The 26,615-nt window shown below is 42.2% G+C and overlaps 1 protein-coding gene across 2 annotated transcripts in view; it reads right to left on the bottom strand.

Annotated features, from left to right (window-relative positions):
• Positions 1-26,259, bottom strand: part of tle2a (TLE family member 2, transcriptional corepressor a) — a 45,718-nt gene extending 19,459 nt beyond the window's left edge. For both annotated transcript variants that reach the window (XM_059341385.1, XM_059341384.1), the window contains exons 1-3: positions 25,725-26,259; positions 13,601-13,761; positions 2,677-2,740 (exon numbers count right to left, since the gene is read on the bottom strand). In XM_059341385.1, coding sequence (XP_059197368.1) covers positions 2,677-2,740; positions 13,601-13,761; positions 25,725-25,748 — 249 coding nt within the window. In that variant the 5' untranslated portion in view covers positions 25,749-26,259. The remainder of the gene's footprint in view (positions 1-2,676; positions 2,741-13,600; positions 13,762-25,724) is intronic.
• Between the last annotated feature and the right edge of the window lie 356 nt (positions 26,260-26,615).

A 26,615-nucleotide genomic window follows, 5' to 3' on the forward strand; every position in this document is an offset into this window, starting at 1 on the left:
GGGTCTCCCTCTTTTTCTCTCAGTCTCTCTCGCTCTCTACCTTCCGAGATGGACAAAAAAGGGGAGCATTTTAAAGTCCGATGCCTCGAAAAGTGACAGGCTGACATTTGCTTTTCAGCGTGGCTGGTTGTGGAGAGAGGAGATTGGCAGCTAGGCAGCCAGAACAGGCTGGCAGGATGGGAGAGGAGATGGCAGGGGTCCTCTCTCTCCAGACATCTTTCCTGGCAGTTAGCACGCGCATGTGTGTGTGCATGTGTGTGTGTGCCTATGCATGATGGTGTGTGTGTGTGTGTGTGTGTTTGTAGCACAAGCCTGCAACTGTGTAGGCGTGTGTATCTGTGTGTTTGTGTGCATGTTTCCATGTGTGTGTGTGTGTGTGTGTGTGTGTGTGTGTTCTCGTCATGTGTGTGCGTGCACTCCTCTCTCTCTCTGTGCCACCATAAAAGACGCCTTTCCTGGCAGCTGGCGGCTCTGCTTGGCAGTTGGTGTGCCAAGTTTCGCCTGTTGCTTAGCAACATCCAAACTCATCCAAACCCAAATCATCAGCCAGGAAAGGAGACCTGGCCTGTGCTGGATGCCAGCTACCCCCCCTTCCCCATCACTAAAACTTCAATCCCCTTACTAGTCTCCATTCTGTGCCAAGATTGCCACATAGCTCTTTTTTGGCACAGCGGGTTTCTGGGCAGCCTACACTCAGTCAGCTGTGGTTGTGTGTGGCTCTGATCACAGGTAAAAATCAAGGCTGAGGGTTTGCAGACTTAAAAAACAAAAACAGACAAAAGACTTTTAGCTGTGCCTTTATCAAGAAAAGAGATCTGAAGATCGTGTATCCTCTAGAATCATATAGCCTCAAATCTGAATGACTGCAGAGGAAACACATTAATGCTTAAGAAAATCAATGTCTCGTTCGTTTCTTTGATTTAAACAGCCGTCACGTACTCGCTTCGATAACTTCCTCTGCCCACAATGAGATTCAAAAGCTTCAAACTTTAGGAGTATCTACAACGAGTGGGCAAATTACGCAGCAGTTTCAGAGAACTATGTGATCGCACTAACCTCAAACAGAGCCGTGTGGGAGGCGATGACCGACAACCAGTGACACAGCAGAGAAACAACTACGAGCCTGCACAGCTCAGTGAGCAGAGTAGACAGTTCTCATTACTTGATCTTTAGAATGTCATGAAAGAATTAAAAAATACCAAACCAAATTTCCCAGTGATGACACATTTACATTTCTTGTTCTGTATGAGCAAAAGTCTGAAGGTTTGAAAAGTTATTCGTTGACAAAAAACCTTGCCCATTCACATTCAAGGATATGAAACAAGTAGTCTTTTACTGGAGGTCAAAAATGCCACAGGTTACCTTCACTTTGATGACAAGAGGGTTGGAAATTAACTTTTTTTTGTCCAACGGTTATTGTGGCAGCCACTCAGTTCATAAAACACATTGTACCACAGACTTTAAAGAACAACACCTTTTCCTCCTATATTATCTTGTTTAATGCTCCGTTTTGAAAGCAGCACACGAGCTCCTTCAGTTTGCGACTAATTTCAGTTGAATATACCACTTATTACATCTGTGCTGCAAACTGTAACAGACACATGAAGATGTTTAAAATGTGTCAACACCAAGAACTGATAAGATACCCACAAATTACACCTTTGGTATGTGTGATCAAAGAAGAAAGGAGAGTATAAATCAGAGCAGAGGTTTCAGCACTTAGGAGTTTCATAGTTTGACTGCATATAAAGATGGCTGTTACCAAGAGAGTAAGGTTTTATACACAGCTGTCGACAGATGTGGACACACATCAGCAGGAGTACATATCTCCAGGGCTCATACAGCGTTTTAAGAGTAAAATTCAAGCACTTGTGATGTCTTTATCATCACCTCCAAATTGTTTCTATAAATGTAATCGCGAAAAATTAATTTGACACAAGTGCATAAATAACCACAGCGATGAAAGCATATTGTCATTTTGTTCATTTTACCAGCTGTTCATATCAACTTTGATTGTATGTTTTGATAATGATAATTTAATGCTTGCAAAATTCCAAAGTAGGGGATCAACAGCTATGAATGATGAGTGAACACAAGAAATGAACTTAATATTTAAAATTGAATTATCCCGTCGTCATATTGGCAAAAAAAAAAAAATGAAAAAAATATTGGGTTTATGAAACACCAGATTATGTTGAAAATGAAGCATTCATTTGGGGCATCCTGGTGGCCTTTCCTGCATGTCCTCCCCTGTTTCTTCCCATTTCTCCTGTTATCAAAAAGCCTTAAAAAATGGCCAAAAATATCTTAGAAAAAGGAAATTAAGCATTTTTCTGACTATATATCAGATTTAAGTTTCTCCCTAACTTTAAGAAGCATAATCGTTCAAATTAAGCATTTTTCAAACTTTCAACTTTCTTTCCGACCCTGCATCTCAGACTAAAAAATAAACACTTGCAAACACAAGCACAAGATTGCACGCCCATGTAAGTGCTGTTTATTCTGCAGTCCTATAATGTGTGTGTGTGTGGTCTTGCGTGTGGTTTTTGGTGGGTGTTGTTTGGCAGCTGTTAGCAGATGAAAGGGATTCAGAGGACTTGGCACCGCACTTGCTGTGGAGAGACATGGCCTGTGAGTGTGTGTGTGTGTGTGTGTGTGTGTGTGTGTGTGTCTCACCATAACGTAGTGCCTCTGGATCTCAGTCTTCTCTGTGGCCAGTTTCTCACATTCCAGTTTCAAACTGCAAAAAAAGGGGAGAAAACAAATAAAGATGGTGAGTTTTCATTTGTATCATGTACCGGGTAAAAAAAATACACAACGCAATTAGCAACATGACAACAAATTACTCCTTTTTTGTTCTCTCTCTCCATCACCTCTCTCCCCTTCTCTCCCACACTCAGTGGGGGAGGAGGGAGCAGGGTGACTGGGGTGCTGACAGCCCATTATCACCTCAGAGCAGAGCAGAAATAGACGAAGTCACGCTTGGAGCCTGAAACCTAGCCAAGACTGCAGGCAGGCACATCCAAGGTGTCTCTCTCTCTTTCTCTCTCTCTCTGGACAATTTTCAATCTATCCATGTGCCCTCCACTCATCCTCGTTTTGTTGCTTCCCCAATTACCAGCCAGTCCGTCTGTCTCTCTGTCCGTCTGTCTGTCTGACCGTTCCCCCTTCGTTCACCTTCGACAGCACACTCTGCCAAGTTTCACAGAAGTTGAAGCTTCTGCTTTAAGTGGGTCAGAAGTGCCAGTTCTGTCTGGATGTGTAATAAATCTGCCTTTTTCTGTTCTAACAATCACTTCTCTCTTCTTCTCTTCAGGACATGACCCGTGTCTGTTGCTCAGTCTGTGAGCATGTCAGGCTACAGCGAGGCCTGGCGTCGAAGCTCTCTCACGCACAAACACACACACGCACACACACACCTGAAGTGATGGCAGCCAAAACCCTTTCCCATGTGTCCCATATTTCTGTCTGTCCTCTGTGTCTGCCTGTCTCTCCTCACAACCAAACCTGTCCCCAGTGTCCTCTAAAAGTGGATAATGCCAATGGCTGGATTTGCAAACACACACACACAGATACACACACACACTTCCATTTCTAAATGTGTTTGTATATCAGGTCAAAGCACACAAACACCTCCCTTGTTACCTCTGTAACTCTCTCTCCATCTTTCTCACTCCATCTCCTCCGACTCTCCCTCCCCTCCCTCCCCAGAGAGGTAGTATATTTTGGGCCCTCGGCAGTTTACGCCGACTTGTTTGCGGGCGGCAGATAGATTGATGGGGGGGTTGTGGTGTGGTGTGGTGAGGTGGGACGTTGGAGGTGGGTGGAGGGAAGTGGTGGTGGGTTGGGGGGGGGGGGGGGGGGTCGTTTGGCGGAGGAAAATTAGAATATGATTAATACCGCAACATTACCCCCAGCCGCAACAGGTAATAACGGCCCCATCCGCTCCCCTTCTGCAGCGCCGCGTGCACACACACACATAATTGACTCATTTATCATTGCCAGTCAGTTGAGTAGAAGAGGGACGAGGGAGGAGAGAGAGAGAGAGAGAGAGAGAGAGAGAAGCATGACGAGCAGTGGGAGAGGGCGGTAGAGGTGGTGGGCGAGTGGGGTAGTGAGGATTAAACCCTCCCCCCACCACCCCACCCTATAGATTTTATTACAGTGGAATTGCCTCTCGGCAGAAGTCACTCACAGCTGGGCTGAGGACTAATGCGACTGTGTGTGTGTGTGTGTTCATCACCACATAAACTTGGGATGAGCTTGGAGAAATATAGCAATGTCTAGACACATCCACGCACACAGACACAAAAAAACATGAAAAGCTATTGATCGGCACAGAAATAATAAGACAGATTGTTGTAGAAATCCTGTTTATAAAGTGTTGCTGCGATTAGGATTGTAAATAAAGATTCACATGTTTGGGAAGTACCGAGCATACGACTGGATACAAGAGGCTTGGATACTGCACAAGTTGTGCAAGAGCTCGAAAACGGATGTTTTGACAGAGTTTTGTTGATGTTAAATGTGGCCTTCATTTACTTCAAGTCATCAATGATTTGCTCCATTTTTGGATTTCTCATTCACTAATAAAGCGTGTGAGCAAATTAAAGTTTTCTTGAAAGTAACAGAGTAACAGATATACAAATGGTCATTTTGATAGTGAAGTTTTCCTTCAAGGTGCTCGAAAATAAAAGTTTCTGGTCTGAATGTTCAACAAAAAACCACCTTGGCTCATCAGATTTTGTTTAGCAAATGAGCAGCAGTCAGCCATGTTGTTAAATACCACTAAAGAGACTAAAAATCAATGCCTCTATACCCATAAAACCCTTTGTTTTTTGGCGAGGCACTCCAGAAAATGCACAATAGCACTACAAGGTTGCATAGCAAACACACAGACACACACACACACACTTCTTGTGCTTACAGGAAAGACCCCAAGGTCGCACTCAGAAAGAAATAACTGTTCCCCACAAAATGGACTTCAAGGAATGAAATTACTCTGTGTTCGTGTGTGTGTGTGTGTGTGTGTGTGCGCGCGCGCGCATATGTGCCATTATGTGACTGTAGGAGCATAAAAGAGGGGGAAGAAAATGAGGGAGGGAGGGGAGGAGAGCGGTGAGCAGGAAGTGGGTATTTCATGTCGAAATGATTGCCTGTAATAATTAGTCTTTGGCTCAGCACCATTTACTGAGAGAGGGGGAGGGAGGGAAGGTTTGGAGGATGGAGAGAAAGACACAGCAACACAGAAAAAACAAGACTGAGTGAGTGAGCAAGAGAGGGGGGAGAGAGAGGGAGAAAACCAGAAAGAAAAAAGAAGATACGAGTGTGTGTGTGTGTGTGTGTGTGTGCCACGGTGGGCTCGGTTCCTCCAATCTTTCACTGGCGGTGACAGGAGATAAGATGATCAGCCGAATGCGCTACAAATCTGCAGCCTGCCAGCCTTCAGACAGCTCTGTCAGTGCTGCACTGCTACTGAACACACACACACACACACACACAAATGCTTTCACACATACACAGAAACACACAAACATACTACTTGGAGCATGGAAGCATTTAGGTGTGTGTGTGTGTGTGTGTATGTGTGTGCTTGTACGCACTAAACCAACATACTTGCAGAATATACTGCAGGCACACAGAAACAAAATGCACATGTGAGCACACGTACAGTATGCACACCCACACATGCACACACAACCTGCTCAATAAACACACACATTCTACGCACGGAGCCTACAGACAGTGAAGCATCTAATTAAGATCCTGGACTTTGTAGAAACAGGCTACTGGGTGTAAAAATATCTACTCCTTCCGTTCCAGTGTTTGTTGAGAGAACATGGATTTCAGTGTGAGCAGGACTGTAGAAACAGAATTAAATGATTTAGTGTCAGGTTTAAAAATACAATTATTTACATTTTTGAGGCTGAAAAATAATCAGTGGTGTAATTCTTCTGTAAATATAGAATTAGTGCTTTTCCTACAAGTGTTTGATAAGTGGCGCCCCAAACAGTCATTCAAGTTAAAGGTACGATGTGTAACACTTCACATGTATTAATAATTTTTTATTGCCAATGTGTGAATGAATTGAAACGCAACTTAAATCCTTAGACTTTCCCTGACTGTTTCAGTTGCCTGTGCATTTTTCCCCCCATGAAAACCCAAAGACTTAATCAATGGAAAATTAATCTGCAAATAGCTTGATCATGAACAAATCGTTTTTCTGTATCATATTTATAAACATAATTGCCCTAAATCCCAGAGGTGTTCTAGCTTTATACATTTTGTTAAGTCTTCTGAGAGTAAACTGAGTCACTTTTAGGGCTGCACAATATTGGGGAAAATTGCGGTATAAGCTGATATGAAAAAATTGTCAACAGGAATTTTTACCTCTAGCGGGCCAGGTCCAGGGAGCATGCTCCCCCTGAAGAAAGTTTTGTACATTTTCCTATAAATTGAAGATGAGAGCTGTGCAAGCTTTCCTTTTGTATCAAGCAGCAAAAAAAGTCACAGCAAGACGTATTCGAGTCCATTTGCCTTGATTGACATCCTGCAATGTGACTATTACGCATGCACACATTGCAATGCCAATGCTGAAATCATATATTGTGCAGCCCTGGTAATTTTTACATTGCTTGTTTGGACTAAACAGCTGTCCAAAATGAAAATACTGCAGGTCAATTTGGGCCTTTCTCACAGCTTTAACATAATAAAGACCAAATAAATACTCAAGAAAATAACTGACAGATAAATGCATGACAAAAATAGTTCTTTGCAGCTCTAAAAAGTGTGTCTCACTGAGTATTCAGATTGTGAAAGTTTGCATTAAATTATTCTTTTCTTGTATATTTTCTAATTTAAAGTAATATTTTTGGTAACTTTAATTAGTATAGCCAGTAAAACTAAGGCTGCAATAAATGATAATTTTCAAGATATTCAGTTTTAAATTATATCAAACAGAGAAAAGCAGGGAAATGTAACACTAGAAAAGCTACCAAAAATGTTATCAATTCATTTGCAGATCAATTAAAAAGAACCAGTGTAAAAAGACACTTCCAGGCAAATCACTCAACACTAAACCTTCTGATCCTTATTAATCCTGACATGCTGCTAACAAGTCTGGTTCCACCGTCGATTCAGAACTTGAACTTGTTCTGCAGTCTGGAGCCCGTCGTTGTCTTGGCAAACAAGCATCATAGCTGACACAAGAGCTATACAAACACAGAGCTACCAGCCAGTAAGCACACACACACACACACACACTGATGGGAGCCATGTAGCGACTGCACCGGTGTCGTGCCTTTACAGTGTCAGGACCATTTAGCCCGCCAGCCTCCAGGTATGTGACTGTTCACTTTACATCACATTAACTATTGATCAACCTTTCCTCTCTGCTCCACTGGAAAAACCTTCAGCTGCTCTCCCAGTCTCTACTCAAAACACACAAGAGCGCGCGCACACGCACAGGGGGACCCACCCAACTCGCCTGTGTACTCTTTCATCATCTCTCAAGGGTGTGTACAAGAGCAAATACACACATCGACACAAACACACACACAAAACAAAGCTGGGATCTTGTCGCACAATAGCAGGCCAACCGTAGCCCTCTCTGCTGCCAGACTCCCTGTAAAGGCTGCCCTTTCATAAATGTTTGACACACACACAGAATTAAAACAGGAGAGGCTGTAGCACACAAACCAACCCACAAATAAAATGCACACAAAACTATAAACAAAAGACAAACCCACAGCCCTCCCTCAAGCAAATATAATTTCATTTGGTGAGTGACAGACAGTACACACACACACACACACACACACACACACACACAACAGGGCATCTGATAAGTGGTAGCGAGATCAACAAGGTAGTAAACAACCGAGTCGTCTCGTCTCGTCACTGCACTGCGCGTGTGCGTGAGCCCTCGGGGAAACACAGATCAAATAATATTAATTATTGATATTTTTTGGGCATTTTGCCTTTATTGGACAGGACAGCTGGAGAAAGGGGGAGAGAGCGGGGACGACATGCAGCAAAGGGCCTTTAGTCAGAGTCCATCCCACGACCAAGGCCATAACTTTTCATACACTTTTCTTTATCCACCACTATTTCCTAGTGAGTGATGACTTTTACCAGGCACCTGCAACTCTCAGGAACAGGAATGAGAAGGAAGCGAGATGTCCCTTTTGCTACTGCCAGCATCAGATCCGGAAAAAAGTGTGTTGTTAGATTCACTCGTCAAATGCCCATCTCGGCATTTTACTTGCCCCGGGCTATCAGGCAATCCTTACTGTTGAGCGGTGTCCTGTGAACGAAATTAACCCGTGGCAGCTTTTAATTCATTTTTTATTTTTTTAATTAATGAGGTCAAACAAGTTCAATAGGTGTTCTGTCTAAAAGAGGTTCATCTGGCCAATATCACAACCCTCCCTCTGTTTGTAATGGAAGCATATGGTGACAGAAATCTTTTTAAAGATGATACACACACACGGGTGTGAGTGTGTCAGTGAGTACTGCTGTGTAGTATTTGGGCAGAGATGAGTGGAGGGGGTTCATAAGTGATGAGTGGCAGTGTGTTAGTGGCAAGTTGAGAGCCTATCTTACTCTACAGACCACACACATACACACAAACAAAGCAATCTGTGTGTGTGTGTGTGTGTGTGTGTGTGCGTCTGTGAAAAGAGAATTACAGTAATGAGAGCTATGTGTCAGCAGCTCCTCCCATCTCCCTTCAGTCTGCTGATTACAGCCCGTTAGACAGTTAACACACACACACACACACACACACAGAGAAAACCAGAGCAGCTGACCTGCCAGTGACCCTTTAATTAATTAACCCTTCTCTTTCTTTAGCTTCCTTAGTAAACTCTCATCCCTTCATACCAACCCCACACACACACACGCACACGCCACCAAAACCAACAAGCGACGCACACATTTAGAAACACACCCTGCCACCCACCCATCCATCCTCCCGCCCACGCACACACACACACAGTTGCAGCTCATCAGCACTAATCCCTTCCCTCCGTCTCTTTCCTGCCGTCTAATCCAACATCTATCAGAATCCAGCCACCTTCGCTGCAGACAAAATACACAACTAAGCCCTGCCATTTCTAGGCAACATCTATTTGTGTGTGGAGATAATTGAGGAGTCCCCTACATGTGTAAGTGTGTGTTAAGCACATGCATCAGATTGGGAGCCTGGCTGAATGGGTGAGTGTGTTTGTGTCAGTCTCTGTGGGAGTTCAGGTCAGGCTTTCCCTACAGTGTGAATAGTGTACAAGTGGGTCTGATTACATGAAGGTGCAATCATGCAATCAAATTGACAATCATGTGGATTTGTGCTCTCACCCGTCTACTGGAGGGCTAAACAAGGCTACTGCTAAACCTACTGACCACTATCTTCAAACTTGACTTTTTCATGGTTACGTTTGGAAAACAAGCTGGCATCTAACAGCTCTTAAGAGTGGCTTTACTGTGTTGTTTGCCATGTTAAAGGGTAACTCCCGTTTTTACAACATAATGGTGTTTTTATGACCTGAGAGTAGCATATGGCCCAGGAGAAGCTGACATGCATGACTGGGCTCCTTGGTGATCGCCATACACACAAATACAAAAAACCTGAGTTAAGGCAGGTAAAGTAATATAACCATTTCCATCTATACTTTCAGCTGCAAGCATTTGAAACATATTTAAAACCATCATACACTCAGGCTCTTCCAGTTGTTGGAGAAAGTGTGTGGCTCCCAGAAGGAAAATCATTATCACTTGTTCTGGGCCTATCCAAATGTAAATGCTTTCTGGCACAAGATCTACATAGAATTGGTGACAATATTTGGGACAAACATTGCTTTTATTTGGGATTAATTTCTTTTTGGGCGTCTGCACTCTTCACTCTCGAATATAAAACTATAACAAGGGAATTAAGCCAGACAGCCCATCAATAGACAAGTGGTATGACATCATCTACAAAATTTTTGTAATGGAAAGAATCACTTTCTCCATGACGCTTTAGAAAGCCAAATTTGAGGAAATCTGGGAGAAGTGGAGATTTGTTTTTCAATCCGTTCTATTATTTGCTGTAGATGGAAACGTCCCCAAGTTCTGTTCATTTAGTTTATAACTAGATAGAAATCTGAAAATATGGATTGCAATGCCAATTATCATAATGGTGATGACTGTAATGTGCTATTGAAATGTGATTCCAAATAAAGACAAAATGTAAAACGATAAAAACATACATTAAGCACCACATTTATCACATATTAGCATATAAACTCAGTTGCCACCTTTTTTTGGTAGACCTTTTCAGTCTACTTTTGTTGATATAAATATTAGAACAGCATATTTGCAAGAATCGAGTGAAACCATACGTAACATACAGGAGTAATGACTCCATATATTGCAATACTGTAAAAGCAAAGGAATACATTTCTCTTTGCCTCCATAGACTACTTGTTTTCTCAGTTTCTGTTCTTGCACTGAAGTGGAAGACTTAAATGGCTAAAGAGATTACAACACTGCTATCTACCAATCAGGGGTTTAAACACTAAGAAAAATGAACCACTGACTGCCACAAATGTTTGCCAGCCAACTATTAAACTATATATTTTTTAAAGTTATTTGAGACTCAATATAATTTCACAAAACATAATATTGCGATACTAAAGTGTATTGATCCTAACAAAATCATCACAAAATCCCTCTCAAATAACATAATGCAATACATTGCAACAGCAAACTGCAAAAATAACCATAAAAACACATCGCTCTGAATCGATCAATGAAAGATTTATAACCTTCATGAACGTAGGACTCATTGCAGGACTGTATTTTTGGTATTAGAGGGCATTACTTTTAGCTAGATGGACGTAATAAACTGGCAACTGAGTGGCCATTACAAGTACACCTGAAGAATCTAATGCAATCCAATGGAACAGCTCTGCCATACCTTAACTAAGTCTATAATGTTCAGTTTTTGTTGATGTTGTAGTTGGGGTTGTACAGGTCATTATATCGAGCGGTATTTAAAAAAATATTGCATCTTTCATATTTGCATACATGAGGAATAACCTCTCAATTTGATGCATGCATTGCAGTACATTGCTTAATGGCAAAACAGTTGCATTGGAATCTACTGAAGTACCTAAAAAAGTGGCCAGTGTGTATGGTGAATATATGCAAAATTGTATAACAAAATTGATGTCCTTTGCAATTTCAGTGTTTTGCATTTCATCAGACGAAACCCTTCAGATTTGCAAAACAATTCAGTAAATAAATGTTTTAGTTTTTACTTTAACTTTGCTTTCTCTGAGGCAAACTTGTCATTTGTTATTTTGTAAATATGCAGATTTCATAAACGAATTCTCTTGACTTTCACTTGAGTTTTTAGTGGTGGATGTTCAAAAACAAAAGCAGCAGTATTGTTGTTGCTGTGCCTCTAGAACACATGTTTATGGCAGTTTGTGTAGCAATTATTAGCAAATGAAACCAGTCATTCTAATTAACAGGTTCATACCTACCTGCCAGATTAAACTTCAGACAGATACGCTAAAAGACATCTGACAACACAATCTGTTCCAGTAACTGTTGCTATTGTTACAAGCTATGGTTACAGCACTATTGGTTACAGTGTATTAATCTGCTGTGTTTGAGTGCTCAGAGCAGCCTGCCCTGAGGGCTGATGGAGAAGCTTGTAGGAAGGTTGAATAAAGCTTTCCTGGAAACCTGAACCAGGCCTGCTAAAACAGCATGCTGTGCTATCGACACTGGAAGATGCAGATGGAATCACAAGCTCGCTCTTGTTCCCAATCGTGTTCTTAATCTCATCACTCATTTATTGTTTATCCTGCTCGCTAGTTTCTCAGTACTAGCGCTTGGCACCAGGGCGATGCTCCAGGTGTTTTGTAACACGAGGTGTAACGTTGAACGTCTGCCAGTAGAGCCGATCATGCCGCCTCAACCAACAGATCCAGGCGTGACTCATGTTCACTGGAAAGCTTGATTTGTCTAGGTCAAAGCTGCTCCAAAAGGTGGTTCACGGGAGATATTTTTGGGGGAGATGTTTTTTAAAATGGTCACAGGGTGAGAATGTTGAATTGAGACAATATTCAATGTACCGGTACATCCAAATAACCAAACAGATACCCAGCTAAGGATGGTGTGAGTATCACAGTCTTCAGTGTTGTGCTGGAAATGTGCAGGTATGTGGGACATAATCTGTCAATGGTTCACACTCCGTCCAAACATGCAAATACACCCACACACACCATCTCATTCCCAATTTATTCACTGTAATTTGAAGTGCAGACAATGCAGCGACAAATTGTCTTCCTTAGATTTCGGTTGAGGTTTTCATACATAAAAATTGGGACTAGACTGTAAAGTGTAAGTAAATTTTTGTTATTCCAACTATGAAATAGTCCTAAATGAACTTATATTAAAGTGTTAAATAAATAAAGTGTAAATCTGCCAAAACCAATGGAGAACTAGGAGTCAGCCAACAGCCCAGTATCTTTAACTGGTCATACTGTAAAAGAACAGGACAATAGGGCTGTCCTCAACTGAAGGAATTCTTAGTCGACCCGGGGGTCGAAACTAAAGTACTGGTATGTGTAGATTCAGGCATTCTAGGCTCAGGGCCGGTCTGACTGTGAGTTTTGAGCTTGTGACGAGCAGAACGGACAGAGGGATAAAGACACACACACACACTTGTGGGTACAGGGAAGCAGCAGTAGCCACAGGGGTTAGAGGGGCTCTGGCCAGGGGCAGCATACAAAAGAAGTTTGAAGTGGGAGAGAACGGGAGGGGGGTTGGATTCTGGCCGGCTAAATCAAAGCAGGACGAGAGGAGGAGAGTGAGGGGGGTGGGAACCCTGTGAAGGTGTGCCACGAGAACAGAGAGGGGAGAGAGAAGGCTGGGACTACACAGCCAGCACAAATCCCACATTCAAAAGGCATTCTGGGCACATTCCTGCACATCCAACTCACCATACAGTAATGCAAAAAGAGTAGCCTGCATACTTCAGATAATGTATGCATGATACGGCTCTCCTGAAGGAAAAAAAAAAACTAAAATGTGCCCACATGAACCAAGAAACTGTGCCAAAAAAAGTTTGTCCAAACATCACATAGCATCGCATTATCTCAGAGACAGAGTGAGGGTGCGTATGTGTGTGCATTTATGTGTGTCAGGCAGTAGAACAAGTGAGGGCAGAGATAACAATCCAGCGAAAAAGTTGAACCTGGCTCCAACCTGGCAACACACTGCACTGGGCAATCATATGCAGAATACTTTGATTTGTAAACTGGATAATTCCACAGTTTTCTTCTCAGTCGCCCATACAGAGCACAAATTGATCGTCTCTTTGTTAACTTTACAGAGCTGTAAAATCCCGTCTCAGAGTATAATAAACCGCTGTGCAGTGTTCTGATAAGTCTTCAAACTCACAAACTGGCCTTCCTGGATCGAATTTCATCATCTCACCTGACACAACACAGCGCCTTGCATTTTTTAAAACACAGAAAGAAACTTGAGCCTGGAACTTGAACCAGCACACACACCATAAAAAACACAGTAAAAACTCCCAAACGCCCACCTGTGGTACTGGGTCTGGAGGAACTGAAACTCCTCCTTGATGCGGTCCAAAGTTTCTGGGTAGGTGAGTTTCAGTGACTGGGGCGTCCCCGATGCTGCCGCCGCCGCTGCTGCAGCTGCCACCACTGAGGCGGAGGACCCCGGGGGTGGCTGCAGAGGTGCCTAGAACAGAAGAGGACAGCTTAATTAATAAGGGGGCATATAAGAGGACAAACTCATCATAACAGATACAGTATAGAATAGTAACAATGTGCTTCATGCAAGAACCACTAGTTCTGCCATATTTCTAAGGCACAATTTATGAGCAGTTCAGGCGTGTAGTAGGCATTTAGGCAGTTTTTCAATAATACATTTTATATTCCATTACTTTGAAAAGCTGAAATAAATTGTGAAGTAAGACAACGTTAAGATAAGAATACAAAAATGTCCTTGCATTAGGCCCAATGGCTCTTGACATCTATTTTTAAAATTATGTGAACATCTCAGGGTCAATGGCCGAGGAATGTCTGTGTAATAGGACTAATTTCATATGGTTAAAAGCTTTGCTCAAATTGGTTATTCAAACGCTTTGCTCAAATTGTTTATTTCAAGCGCTGCAACAAAAAACATTAGAAAGATAAGGAAGAAGGAAGTAAATTTTTACATGAGCATCAAATCAGGACATCAGAGTTTTTGCAGCTTTTTAAGAATAAAAGCCAAACACTTTTCAAGCACTCTGAAGGTACCTAAACCAAAAATTTCCAGATTTTTAAAACTTTTATCAGTAAAAAAGAAGTGAGCGCCACCAAAAGTCATATTATAGTTTGCACACTACAAGGACAGAATGCATTCAGTTCACATATGAAACGATTTTGGGTTTACATGCGTGATATCAAGATTGAAAACCACATTATGTTGAAAACCTAGCATTTTAAGGGAGCATCTCTGAATTAAAGCATTTTCCTAACCTTGAAAACATTTTAGCACTTTCCAAACTTGCAAGACTTCGTCCGAACCATGAAGCATGCCTGTGTGTAACTACTGTGAGGGGGCTGTCTATTATAGAGACACAGTCATCGCCAGTAGAGGCAGATGTGAATGGGTCGTGGATGGGAGGATGGAGAGGAACAACAGCTTCTTAGCCAAATGAGCACACTTTGTTTAATTGGAAGTCTGAGTAGTAAAAAGAAAGAAAGAGTGGTGGGAGGGAGAAAGTGGTGGAAAAAAAAAAAATCAGACCGCACCATGGCTGAAGCCCCCTCCCAACTCTGCACTTCATCTCCCATCTCTGCAGGGTTCAGAGCAATTAGGAGACTACAACCATAGGGGTAATGCTGCAGGACAGGCAGACAAAAGGAGGCTGAGAGCTGGACTACCAGGGTGGTGGGGGCTGTCCGTCTGTCAGTCTATTTGGCTCTCTGTCAAAATAACAGAGTGCAGAGGCCAACAGGGCCCGGGACAGCCGGTTCACAGGCTTCCCGATGGTCAAGTACGACGGAGAGGTTAAGTGATAGTCACAAACTGCAATTTTCAGACTACTTTCAATATGTCTCTGTTAGTTCATTAGGGGCCGGAGTCTTGTTAGTGACTCAAAAGCATTCTGCTCTTTTTCCAGCCTGTGATGGGAGGTGTAAAGGAAGAGGCACTGATAATAGATTCCTTGCCAAGTAGACTACTAGATCTGATCAAACCCCAGAATACCAGAGCCGATTTTATATCAAGACTTCTAAGAATAAGACTCACTGGAATGCGTTTGAATTTCTGGTGACTTTTTAATACAGAATTTTTTACAGATTTGTTACATCTGCTGCTGGAATTTGAAGGAAATGTGCTTTATGTGGCGTAGACGCTATTACAATCCATCTGCACCTTCAGTGACATCTTTTCCCTGGGAGGGTAATGGAAGAGGGAAACTAATTTTTCTCTAATGTGCATTTGTAATTGGTAGTCTTAGGCTTCGTTTGACTTTGTCTGACCCACTGGGGATTTATTATAATGTACTCAACTTCCACGAGCAACTTGGAATAAATATAATGTCATGAAGCTCAGCTCTTTGTTTTTTAAAGAGATGTCTCCTTGCCTATACGTTCATTACAACATTTGCCAAACGGAGCCTGTTTGTTTATAATAAGAAACTAAGGCTAACCAGACTAGACAGCAAAATAGATGAGTGTTATATTCACACTTTTTGTTTCAATTTAAAACATATCTTCCATTTCTCAATTAGTTTCCCTTTGCCAATGCCTTTCCTTTTTATGCTTTTATTTTATGATTTACTTTCACTTAAAAGGCTTGATTAAATGGAAAATGCACCAATCAATCACCACAAACGTGTCAAAATAGACCTGGTGTCATGTGACTGGCAGTGACCAGCTTTTGGCTGATCAGTCTGGTGTGTACACATTTATTTTGTTGGTCAAATTCACACATGCTACATGACGGCATGTGTGTACACATACACACAACATGTATGTTGCACACAGACAGCAGTGGCACACCGTACAACCACACACACATTATGTTGGGTAAAGAAGCCATAAAACTGTTTGTTTGTTTTTAACACATGCAAGTCAGAAATAAGCCATGGAGGATTTAATCACTTTGAGTGGGATCTACTGTCAGTTGGATTTCAATTTGTATTGTATTTGTCCAGTAACCTGCAGAACTTTTATTTTGAAATGTGTTTGAGTGAGAGTATGAGAAGGTCTAAGGTATAACTTGGTGCAGATTTCAAGCAAATGTAAGTTATTAATTAGTCAAAGCTTTTTTATCTTTAACATACAACTTAATTTAAATTTTAAATGAAAAGCAAATGACAAAAAACTTGACAGGTATGACTTTGGAAAAACATTTTTTTAAATCTACAGAAATCAGAATTGAACACATTGAACCACCCCACAGGAATACCAAAACCAATCTGTCTACTTTTTCAGCTCAACAAAATATCTTACAAGCCGAGTTCAATAACAGTTGGCTTACATGTGAGCAGGATGGCAGCGCTAATGATTAATTTGAATTTAAAAAACAACACACATCTCACATCTTGATGTCCTACACATAAACGATGTCTGTCACGCATTAATGATGTTTAATTAACCACTTAATCACAACATCACTCAACTCCAATGGCAAAAGGATTGCCAGGGGGGAGTGCAAGATGTTGAAGGCAGAGTGTGCAAACTACAGTCCTCACATACTACAGTACAGTATGTGAAAGCAAACATGCATGTCCACCTGTGTGTAGAGAAGAAGGAGTGTGAGATCCACCAAAAGGGTGAAAGAGACAAAAAGAAAACATAGGTGTTTCCGCAGGTGAAACATTATCAGAAGAGAGGAAAGCAAATCCAGAGGAAAGAGGAGAGTGTGAAGAGAGAGAGAGAGAGAGCTGAGTTGAATAGAGAGGAGAGGTTGAAGGAAAAAAAGATAAGATGGATGGAAAGATAATATGGGTGAGACGAGCAAGTGAGAAAGTGGGATATATATATACAGAGAAAAGCAGGAGAATGAGGAGGAGAATGTGTTTTGAAAGGAGATGGAAATAAGAGAGAAGGGAAAAAGAGAGAAAGGGAACACACGAAAGGAAAGGAACAAAACAGAGAAGATAGGAGAGGGGCTGTGGCCTCATTGTTCCTCTTTCTAACAAGCTGCTCTCAATCTGTCGGCCAGATCCCCCTCCTAGAGCACACACACACACACACACACACACACACACACACTCACCCCTTTTCCTTCACACACACACAAACCCACCATTATACACACACTCCCAAAGATACACACATTTTGTCAGTCTTGCTCACACATACACACTCCCCTTTCCTCACACACAAACCCGTGATTAAACACACACAGTCTCCCCTCCTCTTTCACACAACACACACACACACACACACACAGCAATTACTCTTCACAGGGGGGAAAAAAAAAGAGCACCAATGCCATTTTATAAGAGGATGGAAGGAGGAAGAAAGAGGCAACTATCCTCCTCCTCTCACCTTTTTATGGCTCCCTTCTTTTTTCCCCCCAAACATTTCTCCAGAGGACAGGTGAGAGGAGAGGCAGCGTCTGGCAACTAGATGATGCGAATCTTATTTTCTGAAGTTCAAGAGAAAAATATTTATTTTTTTAGGAAGGGTAAACCACCATCTTTCTGCTGGCTCAGTCACTCAGGACCTTACGCACAGCTCCAGACTGCTGGTTAGCTTTGTTGTTATGATGATTCACACCAGACTAGACTGGACACACAAGACAGATGCTGTCTTGGAAAATACAGGCAAAGCATCGATCCTATCCCAGCGTGCAAAACCTTCTTCCTACTCCTTACATTTCCTATGAATCATTGCCATTAGTCTGCCCCAACTCCTGATCAGGCAAACAGCTGAGCAGGCTTTAAAGTGCGAGGTCTGGTCACCCAGATGACCCGGTGACCTCTGGGAATGGATCTAGGCTGAGAGCCTCACCTGATAATCCTACACTCAGTTATTCCCTCCCTTTTGGCCGTGTCCTGGCCCGAAAGCAAACAAGAGACACGCCGTCTGCCCTTGAACAAAGCTTACATAGACTGAAAATCGCTGTTACACAATTACAGACTAGATCCTTCTCTGGCTCATACAATCGCAAAGTCAGGTTCTGTAATACTGGGGAAGGATCGCATGTGGTTGGGCGGCATGAGGAAGGAAAGCTTTTCTCTGATATGATTAGAGATCCTCTGATTATTCAGGTGTTTAGCTCAATCAGTGTGGAGGTGGTGACAGGCCCTCAAACAGACTGGCGTTGTTACTGTATTGTGATCTTTTCCATTCCATAAAGAGCCAGCTGAGAAAACTTTAGGCCAATGTTGAGGGGTTGAGGGGTTTAAGGCCACCTATTGCACAAGGTGAATGTGAAAAACCCAGAAATGACCCTGTCACATCAGATGTATGGGCACGCACACGCACGTTCACACTAATCTCTCTCTTAGCCCTGGAAGACCTAAGTCAATTGCAATGATTAAATGAGGACCTGATGATGAGGGGATGAGAGAGAGCGTGAATGACTCATCTATGGGAATAGAAAGGATTTAAATCAGACCTCACATCCCTTTAGTGGGATAGGATCGGAAACAATCCAATAAGGATGTTTTAAACATGCTAAGTGGGTGAGAAACAGCTGAACACCAACTACAGAAACATAACCGATCAGGTTATATTCCCTGCGCGCATCATATCTCAGGCGACACGCAACATGAATGCGAAGACACAAACACAAGTGCACAAGCAGACGTACAAACATGGAAAAAAAAGGTGCAGAAAAACAGCATTCGTGCACACATGAAATTTGATGTGAAGGGACCATTAACAGTGTGGCATTCGCTGAATTAAATCATTCCTGTTTTCATTTGAGTTACCACTAATTACACCGCAAGCAACAAACCACTATGACCTCACATCCTTGCTCTAACCCCCCACCCTCGAGAAAACATGTGCACGCACACACAGACCAGACTACGCACGCCCACACATGCCCCACTACAAACACTAAGTGGATGTGTGCACGACGCAGTTTTCCACAAGTATTTACAAGCACACATGCACTTTATCGTATTCACACGACTCTAGCTCTTACGTCAAATATCAATGGAATCCACAAGTCGCGTCTCAATCCTCACTAGCCACATTGACCTCAGTGATATATAATTTGCTAATGGAGCTGAAATGGGTCCATCAGTGTTATTATGTGGTTGTGTGACCAGAAGAATATTAGGTTCACTTAAGAAGAACACCACTCTGACTTCTTCTGCAGGGGTCAAGAGAGAAATAGATTTCTCTTGGATGACCTTTTACATTCTGCTTCACTTCTGTTGTAATTTCCACCACTTAAAATCTGTTTTCACATGTAGCTTCAATGAAAAAGAGGCCATAGTCTTCCAAGTTAATTCAAACACAAGGCACCTACAACTAATTTTTTTCCTTTTCTGCCATATTGCTTCTTTACGAAACCTGAACACAGATTGTGTCCAGCTCTAGCAAGAGAATCTACTTTATACTAAACCTCCACTTGTGGCAAAACAAGTTCAAATTCAACATAAAAAATTCGACCACAAAAACAAGACTGACAACAGGAATGGTAGCAGGTAAGTGAGACTTTACTTGGTCACAGTGGTGCTTTGAGATAAACGCTAATGTAACAATGCTAACATGATCACAATGGCGATGAATCACCCAAACAGATCAAATCTTACGAGCACTAAAGTCCCTCCAGGAGCTTTATCCATCATTCATTTCGTACACTATAAAAATAAATGTGTTTGAAAAGTTTGAATTAGTTAAAGCATCTTCTTTGGATTTGTTTAAACTGCATCGTATAAAAACAAAATAGTTAGCTTTAGGCATGGACTGAATGCCACTGTAAACACATCCCAGTGCTGGTGTGTACACTTTTCAAATCACAATGTTGGGTTCAGTGGTTGATGACCATCATTGGCGATGGATGATGCCCCATTCCAATGCTATACAGGTATATTGTTTACCATGTTCATTATCTTAGTTTAGTGTATTAGCATACTAACATGAACTAATTAGCACTAAAAACAAAGCTGGGGGTGAAGGGAATATTAGTCGTGAAAATATTTGGTCATAAACCAAATTCAGATAAAATCTTGACCTTATGATAGCACTGGATGGAAAGCAGCAACATTAATGTCTGTAACAAATTTTTTGGCAATACAGTCAATAGCTGTCAAAACATATGTACCTCTTGGTGGCGCTACTCAGAGGATCATCACGTCATCAAGTCAATAGGATTCATCTCCTGGGAACCATGAATGTTCGTACAAAATTCATGCAGTAAATGTTGGGATATTTTGCACCTTAAGTGAAAATATTAACCTGCTGGTGGCGCTACAGGAGGTCAGTGGATCATTAATGTGATAGTATCACTGCTCTGGGCATCATGAATATCTTTCAGTACATTTCATCTCAATTTAACCAACAGTTGTTGAGATATTACAGTCTGAACTGATCCGACTCATAGCCCTCTCTAGAGCCGTGCCACTAACGTGGCAAAAAAACCCTCCATGCCAAATGTTCGGATTACGGTTTCTTATTTGTTTAAATCGGAGCTCTGTCTCTCAGTCTGTCTCCGTTAGCCGGGAAGATGCTGTGCTGCTGCCTCCCTTCACGAAGCTCGGCCCATTAGTCAGGCCACTAATTACACTGCTTACCCACAGAGTCGATCATCAGAGTAAACACCCACCAAGCTCTCTCTCCCTCTCCCTCTCTCATCAGACTACCACCAAGGACGTAGTGACAGTAGGTCTAACCCAGAATAGTATTTCTCAATGCGTATCTCTGTGTATCCACCCACACACGTCTAAAAACACACCTCCTCATCTCTGAGGGCCATGAAACATGTCAATACACTGTCCTTGCTCACAGGCGTTTGATGTGAAAGCTTCTTATATCAGATTATTCAAAACACGGCTGTCAACATTTAGCTTTATTTGCATTGTTAAAGCAGCTTGCGGTGGGGAAGAAAAGACGCAGGTTTACTGGCCCCCCACCCCCCTCCATCAAGTGGCTATCTGCTTGGCTCTGTGCTGGAGAAACGCACTGGTAATCTCTCAATGATTCCTGCACTTAGAGGGGAGGGGCTGCCAGGCACCTGTTTCATTAGCACCACACATCTTTCTTTCTCAGTTTTCTCTCCCACCCCCCCCTCCCGATCCCCTCCACATCCTCATTCCTCTCTCCTTCCTCCCGCAAGCCTCGTTATTCAAATTTCCCTGCTGTCAGCCCACATTAGCGAAGCGCCACAGTTTGCCTGTCAGCTGGCTTAATTGCTGGAGGTGCCTTCTTTTATTAGGTAACCCCCTCAGCTCGTTTGTTCCTTCCACCGAGACGCACCTCCACAACAGCTTATGTAAACCTGAGATCCCTTCAGTCTCTTTCCTTCGTTTTCTTCTGCCTTTTCTCTTTCTCTCCCCCTCCATCTAATCGGTGGCTGAGCAAAGCAGTCGAGCTTCTGATCGATAGCCACACTCTCTCCACTGGACAACAGTGGTGATAAAGAGCTAAAAGCATGCTAGGACTGAGAGAGTGGAGGCTTGCTTTATGCTAGCTCTACGGACAAGGAGAAGGCCTCAACTCATTCAAAGTGCTCTCCCCACAACAGCCTGTCTCCTACCTGTCTGTATCTATATTCTCTGACTAGATATTAAATTAGAAAGACCACCTTTTAAAAATGAAGATTCCATTATTAGTTGTGTCTTGTATTATTTGGCCCCAAATTCCTGAAAAGTTCCTCCCAGCTCATTGTTGATGTTCTGAAAACTTGTTTCAAATTGAGCACAATTCCCAAATCAGAGAGTGGATCTTTACATGATGATTACTGACGCTCAAATATAGATCTGAAAAAAAAAAGACTAAGTGATTTGAGGCATTGCAATCAGGAGTACAGAGTCTGCACCTAGTTTGACAAGTAACTGACTAAAAAATAACAAACCTCTATGACTGTTTATTTAATGTTGTGGAACGGTTGCATTGTTACAGTTATAAACAGGCGAATATCACAGTTAGGTGACAACATTGTGAAATGGAACCAGCTGGTTATGTTTAGGCAGCAAAACGTCTTAGTTAGGATTAGGAAAGGACATTGTGATGCCTAACTTTATGTGATGTCACGAAATCGAACAATGGTTCATAACTTAGTTAAACTAAATCAATGCGCAGGCTACATCAAACCAGTCTCTGGGTAGAAGTTATTGTTGTTGTTTACACATCCACCTCTCCTCCATCCTTCCCTAAATTAACTTTGGTGTCCTGCATACTCCATCCCGACTTCCTGTTTTGTTCCTGCCATAATGAATATGGCCACTAGAGGACGCAGCATAATGACAAACATAACTATTGTGCAAAATAAGCTGCTTGCACATTACATGGCTGTTTTATGGGCGAGGACGGTCGGTTGGTTAAAAAGCATGACCAATGGCACCACATTCAATTTGCAACATGACATTGATGCTAGCTTTGGTTTCCGATTACATATTTAACCAATGACGCTAACCCTTTATGTCACTGTGAAAATATCTTGAGTGCCGGAGTCGATGTGTGCCAACAGATTTATTTGATAAAGAGACTGAAAAGAAACATCTGACTTTGGAATTATCTCAGACTTTGCCACTTAAACGGAGCTTTTCTAAAGAGTCCATGGGGACAATCATGAGTAACAGTCAATCAGTCAAACAAATCCAGTTCAACTGTCATCCAATTAAACTTATTTGGAAGAAAATATCACACAGCCAAGCCGTCAGCAGTGTGTACCAACAACTACAGCTCATTCAGTAGCTCCATCGAAGTTGAACAAGGAAGTAACTAATGAATGTTTACAATGGAAAGTTGGGCAGGAACCATATTAATGGTTTAGTCATGACGATGACGAGTTAGAAACCTGTCCGATCACTGTTTGACCCAACAGATTACGAAAGGTTATAAAATATGTGTGAATGATTGAGTAATCTAAAACGACTGAACCAAGATCCACCCACACTATTCTGACAATTAAGAGCTTTGGGTGACAACTTGCTTATAATTCTGTAAAATAACTCACTAAAAGGAACTTTATAGAGTTATTGCAAACCTACTAATGCCCCCATTTTGTCTTTATTAAATGCAGTTAGTTTACTTCTTAGCTTTGTGTTATTTCAAGTGAGTCAAATGTGTTTGTTAACATGGTTAGTATCATTACAGGCTCACAAAACAAATTGGTAGTCTCTGATTTAAATACAATTTTATGCCCTGCTCTGATGTTTTGCTTTTTTCTTCTTGTCCATTTCTGTCCGTGTCTATATTATAGCCTTGAATGTTTCTGTCAGTGTGGCACATTTTGAAAGAACATTAAGGATTTGAGACAGCCAGCCATGCGTGTCATGTCCTATACACTTCTGAGCCAGTCTACTGTATTTGGCAAAAACCCAAAATCATCTGGGCACACTGAGGGCCTGAAGCATTTTCAGGAAGGTTTCTATGTTGTGTTTGGGTAATGATGGAAACCACAGCTTCATTTCTAGGGCAGACCTGGACTAAAGACATTCTTAGACGACTTATTGAGTAGTCAATCAATAGATCTCTCCAAAGAATGATGCAAAAGCACTCAAGTTTCTTGGAAACAAGTTATACAGCATTAAAACATAAAAAATTAAGTTATCAACTTAGAAAATCTTTGACATTTCTTCACTTGACAACTAAGAGTGGCCCCCCTATCCATTAAATCTGTGCACATAATTAGATTTTTTAAATCTCTGGTGAGGAGAAGTTCAGTTTAGATACGTTCGGCACTTGGTCATGATAATACAAAGCTATAAACATCTATGCTTATAGCATAAATGCCACAAAGTCTCTGGTACAGGACCTAAAAAAAAGACGTGTGAAATTATTGTAGCACAAAAATACATAACCTACACATTTGTTAATATGGGTCACATGTTTCTATAATATATGGGTCACATCCTTCACAGTGGACCAGTGATGACAGGTGACTGCCAGCCTTGCATTTCAGAGATTAAACAGTTTGCCGTGTTGAGTGGCCCTTCGCTCTGAGGTGCAAACAAGAGCTCCCAATGACCGAAGACTTTCTGAGGACGGGTGTCTCACATGGTGCCGTTGAGTTCTACGGAGGCTTGAATGGAAGCAGGTTCGCTGGCCTAAACATTCCACCCAGACCCGCCGCAGTCTGCTCCTCTCACCCTGGGACGCCTGCCCATACATTAAGATGTGGTTTGGAGCTCTCACAGGAACACAGCGAGGAGAGGCTGGATGAGAGGGATTGGGTTTACAGTGCAAACCACAGACCCACAGTCTGCCTCCTGCCCTGCCTTCCTGCAGTCAGCTATACTACATACACAGCTGCTGGTGTGTGTGTGATGTTTGTGTATGTGCTGCGTGTTTGGATAGAGGCGACTCACAAGATCCCCTTATCACTCAAAGGAAGTACAGGCTGAAATAATAAAAGTTACAACGCATGGTGCAATTTAAGCCCCATGCAAACACATAAAAGATGCACAAAATTAAAACAATGTGCCATTGTGGGTCTTTACTTGCACACGCATATTTGTGAGAGTAATTAATTAAAGTGGTATTCACATGAAGTTCTACGTCACAGTGTGCTTAATCTGGTTTCAATGCATGGCACATGAATGTCAAAACACTGTCAGGGGTGGGGTGCAGGGTGGCATGGCTGAGGGATGTAGATGAGGGTTAGGCAAATGAGCAGGTCTTAATTGATACTTCACACAGCTGGAGGACCAGTGTTTATGTATTTCAGTCTGCTCAAAAGCTCTCCACCTAACTCGACTAAAACAAATTAAAGCCATGCAGCATGAATTTCGCTCCTAACCTTGCAGAGATCTATCTCAAAAACAGACAGTATGCCAATTTCTTTTTCATCTTTACAGCCACATTGCTAGCCCCGATGGAGGAGTTTTGGCAATCGTGGTAAGCTTCTTGAAGAGGAGGGAAAGCTTCTAGTTTTTCAGTCTATCACATTAGTAAATCAGAGGGGCATGCTTTGAATCACCCTTGATATGGTTGAAAAGAAATAAAAAAGCTGAATTTTTGAGAACAATGAGTGGCACTTGAGAAGGGCAGACCATTGAGTGAAGGTGTCAACAAGCCAAGCTGACTCACTCCCCCCTCTCACAGCCTGTGAGGAAGGGACCAACAAACACACACTTCATCATCTGGGTCAACTCCACAATAGTATGGGAATAGAAGGAGGCTCCATGTTTCTGAACTGGTGGTGACCACCAAGGACACGAGCTTTACATACAAAGACACTCGGCAAAGTTGGACGTTGGACTAAACCCACACTGACAGCAATCTGCCTGACCTTCATGAGGCAAAGATAACACAGGGCGTTAAAATAAAGCCAAACTAGATAATGTGCTGTACGTAGAGTATCATAATTCCCCTACAAAGGAGTCCCCGGAAATGCACAGTAAGGATGACAAAGACAAACAATTTCGGCTTGCACTTTCTAATTGAGGCTCAATACGGTTTTTAAAAACAACCTGGCTTTTATTACACACATTGAATTTCACCGAGGCTCCGAATATAAGACAATAACCTTGTTAAACGCGTGTAGACGGTTACATAGTAGCGTAACCTACTTACCGGTGGTCGGTTTTGGGGAAACATTGTAGCCGCCGACTTGTGTCTCCGTGTGCGTTATTTTTTGTCCTTCTTCTTTCTCGCTTTTGGGGCGGAAAGCTTCGTCGAGAAATACGAGCAGCCGATGTACTATTGTTGGTCTCAGAGAGGCATTTGGCCCGGTTTCAAAGGTAATGGCAAAGCTAGTCTCGGCTCGCTCATTCCTTGCTTCAAGACTCCTTTGTTCTGGGTTATATCTCCAACCGCACACCGCACCACACTCGACGTGTAGTGAGGACGGGGAGAGGAGAGGAGGAACACCCGGTCCAGGGGAGCTTTCTTCCAAGTCCTCAACTTCGCGCTTCCAGCAATTACAATATCGCAATTGGTTTCCCTCTCCGATGTATCTTCGCCGTCTGTAGCGTACAGGCCAGAGGGGGGAAATGTGGTTTGCTTGTGGCTTCGGAGACGGACACACCACCGGCACATTCAATGCAGCCGCAGCCTCTTTTGTCTCGCTCGTTGGCCTGCACTCTTTTCACACAACACTCCCAGTCCCTCACTCCTCTCACTCCCCCCTTCTCTGATCCTCAATGGGACATAACATATGAGTAGCTTTCTTTAAGGAGGAGGGGGGACCTAAAGACACAGCTTTCACCCTACACTTTGTTTTATCAAAATAATGATGCTTTGGTGTTTTTCTTTTTTTTTTTTTATTCCTCCAGAGAAATTAATTTAATCCAATCTACCATTTAAAGTTATAAATACTTTAAAATCAGAGCATCAAGCTTTAACACAATGCTGCTCTTCAAATAGCCTGATGATATTTGTAAAGAACCCTTAGCTGATTTTTTGTTTCACTGTAATTAGATTCATCCTCATATAGCCACGCAATTGAAAATCTACCCGCACAAG

Source organism: Centropristis striata, chromosome 9 (genome assembly GCF_030273125.1).
Source record: "Centropristis striata isolate RG_2023a ecotype Rhode Island chromosome 9, C.striata_1.0, whole genome shotgun sequence".
In the NCBI taxonomy this organism is placed as follows: domain Eukaryota; kingdom Metazoa; phylum Chordata; class Actinopteri; order Perciformes; family Serranidae; genus Centropristis; species Centropristis striata.